Here is an 11880-nt window from a genome sequence, read left to right as displayed (position 1 = left end):
TACAGGAACGATCCACAGGACAACATGCACATACAATGACCGACACAGGACAATGAAACATGAGGGTATTATATAGGGAATACAAACGAGGGATAATCAACACAGGGCAGGTGTGGGTAATAAAACACTCAGGGAAAGATAACAAGGAAACGAGATGGCGGGAACAAAGACGCGGACCGGAGAGAAAGAGTATGGAAGGCCGAAAGAACAATAATCTCTCTCTCCACATAAAACCTAAGGCTTTGTCATGGCTCTGCTACAAGACCAAGAATAAACATGACATGAAGAAGCAGAGTCATGACAGCAAGTCCATGCCACTTGTCTGAAGGTACTTTGACAGTGGTGTAGTTTGAGCGAATATTATAAGGGAAATCTGAATAATGCCTCCATGTAACCACTGGCTTTTATTCTCACAGTAAGCTGCATTGTAATGTTTTTCTCCATTTTCAGGGTGGAAACAAAGTCAATGAAAGGTGTTCCCTCAGGATTTCCAAAATATCCAAAAACTTTACATAGTGCTTGGTCTTTGGACCACCATCGTGTTTCTCCTATTGGAGCAATTCATCTGTGTCTCCTGTCCTCACTGACCTTCTACTACACCTTGCGTTGACACTGCAAAACCAGTTGTGTCTGCCAACACAAGATTAAGTACATGCGCATAACACCAAACATGGACTTGTGCTTGTGTCTCTTGTGTGAGAAGTGTAGAAAATCCTTTGTACTGACCTTGCATGTTTGCAGTCCCATCTGTTAAGTTGCCAATGCATTTCTTAAGGTCAATGCCAACTTTTTCCAGAACTTCCTTCAGTAAAAACAACATGATTTTCTCCAGAAGCACTTTATCACTTTATCTATGGATTTTTTCCCTTCATGCTGAGCAATAATTTGATGAAATTTGCTGTAGAAAGGGCTTGTTTTGGGCATTGCTGTGGATGATAGTGAAAAAAGAGGTCTAAATCCTTGCAAAATAAGTAAAGGCTTTCTTTTGAACTGCACCCTCACTTCCCTTTCAGTGAAACAGCCCTCATCTATTAAAAGCGCTAAGGAAAGAGAAAAAAAACATATGACACATCTTTGCCCATGCCATTGGATCACGCTGTTGGGCCAATGGGTGGTTCTTACATTACAATGTCATAAAAATACTTGTATTGCAATGCATATTACAGCAATTAACAGTAAAAGTGTATTCAGCGTATGTAATTATATTCAATAAAAAAGTTATAAAGTGAGGTGTGTCTTTATACAACCCGGGCTGTCTTTATATTATCCAATGCGGGCTGTGCAAACATGCGTCTTCTTGATACAACGCGGGCTGCGCATACATGCATCTTATAAAGGAGTTATAAAGTCAGGTGGGTCTGCACAAACTGTGTGTCCTCTTTATACAGCGCGAGCTCTACAGTTATAAAGTCAGATCTGTACAGTGTGAGCTTATTTGCTCCCTTAGCCTTGTGCATGTAATTTTGATAGTTTAAATATTGTTGAATATATTTTATAGGTCTAATAATTCTTAATATTTGTTAGATTAAATATAATTTGTTGTTGTGTAAGGTTAGCTACGGGACATACACTTGCCCAACACCAAATAAATATTTGACCGCACCATCCCCCTTAAAAATTGTTAACAATTTGACCACTGATTATGCATATATTTAATGAGAAATTGAAAGAAAACGTGTAATACAAAATTATTTGTAATAATGTCAATAATTTATTGGTTAAGTGTAATGATAGTATCTTAATGTTAAAAAATGTACCCGATTCACCTGCAATGTCTTGCGTTAAGGCTGCATTTCTGCAACAACAGGAGAAATAAAACTATAAATGCTACTATAAACAAAATACAGGAAAACTGAATCACCAAAATACTGTAGCTGAATGTCATAGAGCTTAAACTCAAGCGTGTGTGGCGGCAACGAGGTGAGGAGTACAAAGGCAAGTGTGTCAAGCCTACAGTCAAGCATGGTCAAGCATGATCCCCTCCCTTCGGAGACTGGGCTGCAGGGCAGTATTCCAACATGATAACGACCCCAAAAGAAGCTGAGGTTAAAGGTGATGGACTGGCCAAGCATGTCTCCAGACTTAAACCCTATTGAGCATCTGTGGGGAATCCTCAAACGGAAGGTGGAGGAGCACAAGGTCTCTAACATCCACCAGCTCTGTGATGTCATCATGTGTCACCTGTGAAGCTCTGGTGAGCTCCATACCCAGGGTTAAGGCAGTGCTGGAAAATAAAGTTGGCCACACAAAATATTGTTCCTTTTGTTGTCAGCGGTTTAGACATTAATGGCTGTGTGTTGAGTTAATTTGAGGGGACAGCAAATTTACATTGTTATACAAGCTGTACACTCACTACTTTACATTGTAGCAAAGTGTCATTTCTTCAGTGTTGTCACATTAAAAGATATAATAAAATATTTACAAAAATGTGAGGGGTGTACTCACTTCTGTGAGATACTGTAAGTTTAAATCTCTGTTACCCCAATTAACTGCTAAAAGCGACACTATTGTTGACAATTGCCGATTAATGTTTTACACAGTACATTTTTAGTCTCACAAGGAGAATAGAGCATATGGAAACTCATACCTCAAACATATTTTGTGCAATTTCATTTAATATGATGAGTTCAATATTAATAAAATATATATTTGTGAAAATATTTGTTCAGGAATAATGACAAGTCAATAACAAAAAGTTTAAGATAAAGTATATATAAAATTCTTTATAATACTTAGATGCTAGTCCAACTACTTGGTAGCAGATTCAAAAACATTGTCTAAAGTAATTGCAACGTGGTCTCAATTTTCTTTCTGTGCATATTATAATATATAATTATGTATCAGCATGCATTGTAAAAATATGACACTATATTGATGACAATTTGTTAACAGAAAACAAGCATATTTTTCATTAAATAAAATTGTGCTTACAATTGAGTACATGTCCATCAGTTTAGTAAATCAAAAATGACACAATCAAAATGAATATATGCAAAAAAACTTTAAACTTTAAATTGGAGTTTACATCTTTAAATTTTAATTTGTTTTAACTTTTTTAAGTTTAAAGTAACTTCTTTATTATTATTATTATATAAAATATATATCATGAGCAATGAAGAGTCTGGTGTCAGTACTGGCATTAGCACAATCACTTTATGATGCTCATCCCTCAGCCTAAGCAGAAGCAGAAGCACCACTCTTCCAAATTATAATAACCACAGAACTAAAAGAAATTAACATTAAACACTAACAAGTCTTTCTTTTTTTCTTAAAAAACATAAAGCACTTAATTAGAAAAATAACTTGCAATAAATGCAGTCCCATTCAAAGCTTGCTGGGTCCACCGCCCAACTCTGCCAGGAATCTCACCTAGAAATGGCACTGGATTCACTCAATAATTTGTTAATTTATAATCACTCAAATAAAATTATTGATGGTCAACCAAACTTTTCAGTTGAGTCTTTAAGATAAGTTAATGGATGAACTCAAGGCAGACAAGTGGTGTCTCACCTGAGCCCTGTTGCCAATTTTTGCATAGCTGCTTCTCGCTCTTCTGCATTCTGCTGTGAGCGCCGCAATTTGTTGCGCAGCTCCTGCAGGTGATCAAGGGTGCCAATAAGATCGCCATGAACAGTCTTCATCTGAGTCCCCAGCAGTTGTGTGCGGTGGAGGGAGTTACGGCGCTCTTTTCTGCTGCGCTGGGCCTTCTCTTCCAGATCAGTCACTTAGACAGAGTAAACGTAAGAGTAAACATAAAAAATAGAATGAAGACACACTTATTAGTATTGCTAAAAATGTTATTTAAAAATCATATAATGACTTTTACGAAAGGTGAAACGATACAGCAATACACAGTAACAATAGCACAATACTGTTCTTTTTTTCAACATTTTAGTTGCACAATTTCTACACATACATAAAAATACTATGAAATGCAACATTGATAGATATTATATAGGTTAGTTACCCATGACATCCCCACAGTCTTTGCTTTCTGAATCTGCCTCTGTCGTCTTCATTAGGCTTTTCGTTTGTTGTAGCATCTTTTCCATCTGAGCCATCTGAGTGGTTTTGGCTCCACTGGACCTACGGATGAGCAGCAGATCTCTGTCTCTATCACTGAGCTCATTACACTTACTCATTGTTTTTCTGTAAGCAGTTTGTTCAGTATACAGTGGAGCACAGACTCTAGAACAGTAATTACAGAGGCAAGGGCAACAAACGCCTTAAAAAATCTGCTTCAAACCCTGGTTTTTCGTGCCACTTTGTGAAGAGTAAATTAAGATTCGAAGAAGATGGTCTTTTATACTTTGTATCCAGAACAAATTTAGCTTCCAGACAAACAAAGAATGAATAGAGTTGTGGTAGTCATGGGATTAGCCTGATTCACAGCCTCAAGTAACATAACCTTTCACAGTTTAGCACGCACTAATGACAACACAGCTCTGCATTGTGGATCACTCAACATTAAAGTCATGTTTATTGTGAAAAATCACAAAATATGAAATATATTTTATGTCTAAAATAGAGAAAACATTTTTTTACTGTCAAACTTGTCTCTTGAACAAAACAACAGTTATTTCATATGTGTCAAGTTTTTTAATAGATCCAAACAACGTCTTAAACAATACACAGATTTAATAATGTTAGTATAGGAAACTCAAATTTCAATATAACTTGAAACATTTATTAAAATAGTGATATACTAACTACTAACCAACATTCATTTAGCTACTGTACATGTTCATACACTATATGTCAACATTTGTCTCATTTCTGTATTAGTTTCTTTTAAGGAATGTTATGAGACTCATAAATCAAAGAGCTGACACCTAAACCACCATTATTTGAGGATATTAAAACATTTAGGTCTGTCTCGCAAATAGCTGGAGTGAACAATCTTATACGACTGAAACGTAGAAGTCATGAGGACTCTTGGTTATTTTAAAACCTGTTGCAACCCCTCTTTTATTCTTTAAGGATCTGTTTCTCATTTTGCAATGGGTACTAGAGCATAGACGGAGCACAGCTCTTCATGTCAATAAAAACAAATCATTTTTTAATTAAAATTAAATAAATAAAACAATTAAATAAATAAAATTAGTAAATAAAAACAAAGGCATTTTATCTAATACCTCATTCAGCACGCATTTACACCTGAGAGACTAGGCCTCGCTTAACACACCTATCCAGTGACTTCCTTACAGAAGAGATTCCCATTGCAGCAGATGGATGGAGTGCAACCTGTGTTGCTGATCGGATCAGATTATCCACATCTCATCACGCCTGTTGTTTAGAGCTTTATTAATCCCCTTGGGGCAATTTAGTTCAGACTGCCGTGGTGCTTCACATACACAACCAACATTTAACACCTACAGTACAAAAACATACAAACAAACAACATAAAAAACAGCAAACAACATAATAAAATCAACTACATTTATTACTTAAATGTATCGCTTCAGGCACAAATGTGAATTTATAACAATTCGTAGAACATCTAATTGTCAGTAGCGGTCGCCCATGGGGCAGCCTCTCAAAATGGTGATGCAAAGGGTGTGTCCTGTCTCCTATTATTCGATGAGCTATCCTCAGCATTTGCTGTTCATAATAAGATGTGATACTTCGCAGGGGAACGCCCATGACTTTTGAACACATACGATTCTTATTCTTTGTAGACATTGATGTGAAACAACAGATAAAAGAAAAGGACAAAATATTTTCAACAAATTTTAAAAAGACCTGAGAACAACTCTCTGTATATTAAAGGAGTTAAGCTTCCTCAGCATAAACCTTTGGTTAGACTTTTTAATAATTGCAACTGTATTTTCATCTAACTTCAACCTATTATCAATAATAGTTCCTAAATACTCCTAAATACAACTATGTCTGCCAGTGACCACATATTGAAGTTTAAGTGTTTTTATTCTAAAATGGATTATCATTTCCTTGGTTTTTGACACATTTAGATTTAATTTCATCCTGTTGCAGCACAAAATTAAATCATCTAAAACTAAACCACATTCCTGGTCCGAGTAGGAAAGCAAAGAAAGGAGCACCGTATCATCTGCATATTTCACCAGATAACTATTATCTTGTAATTATCTCCTACAATCATTTGTGTAAAGTATGAACAGAATAGGAGATAATACACAACCTTGTGGTGACCTGTGGAAATGTTTATTGTGTTTGATAAAACTCCATTTGCCCTAACTCTTTGTTTCCTGTCTGTTAAAAAACTCATAATCCATAAAATTACACCATGGTTAAAACTAAATTGACTAATGAGTTTCTGCCCTAGAATCACAGGTTGCAAATAATTAAACATGATGAGAAGACCACAAACAAAAGTCGTGCAAAAGCCCCGCTAATTTGTAAATGTTGAGCTGGTCCTGGTAGGCCCACCAGGGCGCCCTGCAGCAGTCAAAACCCATCTGGGATGGACACTTCAAGGTCCTACTCATGAGATTCATCATGAGATGAACACACCAGTGTTTCTTCACTTCTGTTCTCCCACACACTGACTTGTTTGCTCAAATCGAGAGACTATGGCACTTGGATGTGATTCCCTACTGCAGTGACAAGGTAGTGACACAATGTAAGCTAGTTCAAGAAGCCATCAGACTCCTGCAGGAGAATACTGTGCAAGTGAAAGGTACGAGTCGGTATGCTACGCCGCTCCTTCGTAAGCAGAGGATGCCACATTTGATTATGCCCAAGGAAGCTGTTCTCTCTCAGCTTAGGAGTGTCGAGAGGAGACTGCTTAAGATTCCAGAGCAGGTTATGTTGTCAAGCTGGAACCGATAGGGGTTCCTCGGAGGATGGTTGAGACTGATATGAAGTGAGGGTGCCTGCTGGAGTGATGAGAAGTTGGAATCCGTGAGCAGCTGGGAGTAGTGCACGTAGAGGTTGTAAATATGGGGATTTCGGAAACCATCTAAAATGAACATGGCTTCGTGGGTGTCCCTGGGGTTAAGACTGATACTGGAAGGAGGCGACTGAAGGAGGGAGCCAGCTGTAATAGGCGATCGCTGTGGCGACACTGGCTTCAGCGCTTGTGATGGAAGCACGGGCCTCTGCGGAGGCGATCGCTGTGGCGACGCTGGCTTCTGCGCTTTAGATGGAAGCACTGGCCTCTGCGGAGGCGGTCACTATAGTGATGCTGGCTTCTGCGCTTTCGATGGAAGCACGGGCCTCTGTGGAGGCGATTGCTGCGGCAACACTGGCTTCAGCACTTGTGATGGAAGCACGGGCCTCTGCGGAGGCGATCGCTGCGGCAACGTTGGCTTCTGCGCTTTAGATGGAAGCACTGGCCTCTGCGGAGGCAGTCACTATGGTGATGCTGGCTTCTGTGCTTTCGATGAAAGCACGGGCCTCTGTGGAGGCGATTGCTGTGGCGACACTGGCTTCAGCGCTTGTGATGGAAGCACGGGCCTCTGCAGAGGCGATCGCTGCGGCGACGCTGGCTTCGACGCTTGAGATGGAAGCTCGGGCTTCTTTGAATGCGTCTTGTCGCGGTGCTTGCTTCCATGCTTGAAATGGAAAAGCTGGCCTCAGCTGAGGCTGTGGCAATGTTGGCTTCTATGCTTGAAATGGAAGTGCTGGTCTCTGCCCAGGTAGTCGCTGCGGCGATGCTGGCTTTCCACGCTTGGGATGGAAGTGCTGACCTCTGCTGAGACAGTTGCTTGCCGTGATGCTGGTGTCTACGCTTGAATTTGGAAGTGCTGACCTCTGCTGAGGTGGTCGCTGCGGCTATGCTGGTTTCTACATTTGAGAAGAAGTGCTGGCCTCTGCGGATGTGGCTTTTTTGAAGATGCTGATTGCTATGGTTATGATGGAAGCGCGGGCCTCTACCGAGGCGGTCGCTGCTGCGCTGTTGGCTTCTGCTGTAGAGTCTGCTGCGGCAGAGCCCGAGACGTGGGCGCTGGCCCCTGCGGGCGCGGTCTGAAGCGACGGGTCTTGAATGAAATCCCTGGTGATTGCTGAGGAGGTTGCTGTGGTGGTGAGGTCTCCCGCTAGGGAGATGAAGGCCGAAGTGGTGGAGGTTCGAGCCCGTGCAGGTGAAGGATAGATTCTTTAGATGATTCGGGAAATGAGGGTTCGATGGGCTTCCCTGATGATGGAGCGATCTGACCTGATGTAGCTCTTGAAAGCTTCCGATGTCCAGCGCCCTAGTGCTTGGATTTGAGACCGCGAGAGGCCTTTTTGGGCGGCTGTGGTTGCTGCGCTTATGCGGAAGGAGTAGCCGGAAAAGTGGTCTGCGGGGATGCCGGACAAGAGCAGGACGGCTTTGAGGTGCTTTTCGAACCAGAAGCGTGTAGCTGGGCGGTTGGATTCGTCAACGAAGAGAGGATCCAATGTGGTTTTGGTCTGGGATTTCCTGAAGTGAAGGTAGGCTAGGAGGGTCTGATAAGGTTGAATCGGTGACTGGAGGTTCAATATGTAGATGAAATGTCCTCTCCTGGTTTGGTCCGTGTTGCTTTGTTTAATGGAGAATGACATTGTCTCTGAATCGAGTACTGATAGGTCCGATACCGTTGGATGGATTAGGGGGTTAAAGATGGATGTGGTAGAAATTTCTGAACATCTTAGAAAGCCGAAGAATGCTAGGATAGACATGGTGTCGTGTGTGCAATCGACGTGCTTCTGGCGCCAGCAGCCTGAACTTCTGGAAGGCAAAACAAGAAAGGGCATCAGCAATCTGATTTTTTGATCCAGGAATGTGTTTGGCAGTTAGAATGAACTGGTCACAGGCTGAGATCCAGATGAGGCGTCTGAGGAACGGCATTAAAGCGGGGGAGTGGGAGCGGCCTTTGTTAATACAATGAACAGTTGCCTCGTTATCACAATGTACGATTATACTGGAAGCCAACCTCTCTTTTCCCCATAGGGATTCTGCGACGACCAGTGGATACAGCTCAAAAAGTGCTGAAGATGCTAAAGCCTGCGGAATCTCAAAGAGCTGGGGGGGCCAAGTGGATGCAAACCAACGACCTTGATAAAAGCCTCCGAAACCGATGGAAGGGGTGACGTAAGTGAACAGGTGAATATCGGCGGGGAAGGAGGCCATGTCACTGCAGAAAAATGACAAGCCGTTCCATTGTCTGAGGAATTTTATACATAAGCTCAGCTCGTCAAGGCAGGGGCTTGGATATGGATATGGATAACGTGTCCTCTAAAGCGTGTGCGGAGGACGCGAGAGAGAGGAGGTGTGAAACGAACGGGTGGCCTTGCGGGATTATTCTCATCGCGAAATTCAGATGGCCGAGAACAGACAGGAGCTCGCGTTTGGAGCAGTGGGGATTAGCTAATAGGCGGAAGCGATCACGATCGTTCTGTCGATTTTCTCTTTTGGCAGAGAAGCCTAGAATTTAAGCGAGTCTAATTTAATTCAGAGAAATTCGATGGACGTGCTCGGTCCTGAAGTTTTGTCTGGGGCGAGGGGAACGCAGAGATTTTTGAAAACCTGCTGGACTTTTGCTAGATGCGCAGCCGGAAATGAGTCGGGAGATGAGATGATTAAAAAATCGTCTAGTTGGTGGATGAGGTAGGGAATTGCATACAGTGGCTTGCAAAAGTATTCATCCCCCTTCATTTTATTCACATTTTGTTATGCTCCTGCCTTATCTTAAACTACTTTATATGATTATTTTTTCACATTAATCTACACTCCATGCACAATAATGACAAAACAAAAAACTGATTTTTGACAGCTTTGCAAATTTATTAAAAATAAAAAACAAAAATAAGTACATTGCATAAGTATACATACCCTCAACTCAGAAAATGGTTATAGTGCCTTTACAGACTCAAATCTTTTTGGGTATGATGTGAAAAGCTTTACACATCTGCATTTGGCAATTTTCTGTCATTCTTCTCCTCAGATCCTTTCAAACTCTGTAAGGTTGGATGGAGATCATCAGTAGACAGACATTTTCAGGTTTCTACAGAGATGTTCAGTTGGGTTCAAGCACTAGCTGGGCCACTCAAGGACATAGACAGAGTTGTCCATAAGCCACTCTTGCATTGTTTTAGTTGTGTGCTTAGGATCATTGTCATGTTGGAGAATGAACCTTCTGCCCTGAGGTTCTGAATGTTCTGGGCTAGGTTTTCATGATCATTATCTCCGTATTTTGTGTACAGTCCCTGAAGCTGAAAAACACCCCCACATCATGATGCTGTTTCCACCACACTTTACTGTTAAGACGGTATTGTACAGGTGTTGAGCAGTGCTTGTTTTTCTCCAGACATGATGCATGAATCTGAGATTCATCAGACCAGAATATCTTGTTTCTGATAGTTTGAAAGATTCGTTGAAGTAAGTTTTTGCATATTTCAAGTTTCCATGTGTCTTCACTGAGCAAAGGCTTGAGTCTGGCCACTAAGCCATAAAGCCCAGATTGGTGGAGTGTTGCAGTGATGTTTGTTCTTCTGTAAGTTTCTACCATCTCCATATATGATCATGGAGCTCAACGAGAGTAATCATCAGCTTCTTGGTCACCGCTCTAACCAAGACCCTTCTCCATTGATGGCTCAGTTTGGACAGGAGGTCAGCTCAAGTAAGAGATCTGGTGGTTCCAAACCTCTTTCATTGAGGATAAATGGAGGCTACATGCTTCTGTGAACCTTCAATACAGAAGATTTTTTTCAGAAGTCTTCCCTAGATCTGTGCCTTGATACAATTCTGTCTCAAAGCTCTACTGGCAGTTCTTTTGACCTCATGTCTTGGTTTTTACTTTGATATGCATTTTCAGCTGTTGCACCCTTTATAGAGAGGTATGTGCTGCTCCAAATCATACTTATTCAATTGAATTTGGCACAGGTTAACTCCACTCGAAGTGTATAAACATCAACAAGCAAAACGTCTTGGTTACGGATGTGACCTCGGTTCCCTGATGGAGGGAACGAGACGTTGTGTCGAACCGACAGAATGGGGTTTGTCTTGAGAACCTATCATCTTCTGAGTATTTAGAAAAGGCCAATGAAAATTGGCGAATGAAATTTGCATGCCGAGCTCCTCCCCGGATGTCCGGGTATAAGAGGGAAGCACATTCATTCACCTTTGGTCTGAGGAGCCTAAAGCATCCTCCCCCGACCGCTGGGGTGGGCGGCCAGTGTTGTGGCATGAGGGACACAACGTCTCGTTCCCTCCATCAGGGAACCGAGGTTACATCCGTAACCAAGACGTTCCCTTTCTGTCGGTCTCTCGACGTTGTGTCGAACTGACAGAATGGGGTTCCTATGGAAAACGCCACAGCACTGAGCCGCGTCACAATCTCTGCGGAGCGACGTTGACTCGCCTGGGCGAGTCAGACGAACACGCTAACGCGAAATTATGACCCTCCAGTGGAGTGGAAGGGGGACCCAGAGCTTTACACAAAGTTGGGAAGCCCCTGTCACCGGCCGTCACGGGCGGAGTCCTAGTTCTCTAAATGGCCACGGGCCACTGGGTAAGCATTATTCCCTCCTGGGGGAAAAACGCTGCAGAGGCCACTACCTACCGTAGGGAGGAATAGTGGAGACACCACATGGTCTCACCATCAGGGGAGAACTCATGGGAGGAATGTGCGGACTGCAGGAGTTAACCGCAAGGTGGGAGTCCACCTGGGGAGGTCATGGGTTGCCAAGGTGGGAACCATTCATGAGGATACATCAGACGGAACAGCCCACGGAGGGGGGGTTACCACGTCTGGAGCACTAGGTCCGGTTAGAGCTATGTGGGAGATAACTCAACTGTTCCCCGGCCTAAGGGGACAGGGCTGCTCTGCCCAGCCTGTCCCCTGGAAGGGTGCTTAGTGATGGATGGAATGCCTGTTCTTTACCCGAGGGGAAAGAAGTGAGGCGGGATCGCCACTGCTCCCCCCGGAGGGGAAAGGGCTT

At 42.4% G+C, this 11880-nt stretch overlaps 1 protein-coding gene across 1 annotated transcript; it reads right to left on the bottom strand.

The window, feature by feature from the left end:
- Positions 1 to 1708: 1708 nt before the first annotated feature.
- Positions 1709 to 4262, bottom strand: si:ch73-389b16.1 (uncharacterized). The gene is made up of 3 exons (XM_057338448.1): positions 3968 to 4262; positions 3511 to 3724; positions 1709 to 2224 (listed from the first exon to the last, which is right to left on the bottom strand). Exons 1-3 carry the CDS (start codon positions 4140 to 4142, stop codon positions 2083 to 2085), a joined length of 531 nt encoding a protein of 176 aa, XP_057194431.1. The 5' UTR covers positions 4143 to 4262; the 3' UTR covers positions 1709 to 2082.
- Positions 4263 to 11880: the final 7618 nt, after the last annotated feature.

The sequence above is a fragment of the Triplophysa rosa genome, linkage group LG7 (genome assembly GCF_024868665.1).
Source record: "Triplophysa rosa linkage group LG7, Trosa_1v2, whole genome shotgun sequence".
NCBI lineage: Eukaryota > Metazoa > Chordata > Actinopteri > Cypriniformes > Nemacheilidae > Triplophysa > Triplophysa rosa.
Note: the sequence above shows the minus strand (reverse complement) of the source record. Positions and strands in the feature narration are given on the sequence as shown.

What these genes read in the sequence shown, in the direction of transcription:
- si:ch73-389b16.1 (XM_057338448.1), bottom strand. Translation starts at nt 4,142, where the DNA reads ATGAGTAAGTGTAATGAGCTCAGTGATAGAGACAGAGATCTGCTGCTC. An exon ending in AGACTGTGGGGATGTCATGG is followed by an intron (nt 3,725 to 3,967) that starts GTAACTAACCTA and finishes ACTCTGTCTAAG; the next exon opens with TGACTGATCTGGAAGAGAAG. An exon ending in AAATTGGCAACAGGGCTCAG is followed by an intron (nt 2,225 to 3,510) that starts GTGAGACACCAC and finishes TTTATTTTCCAG; the next exon opens with CACTGCCTTAACCCTGGGTA.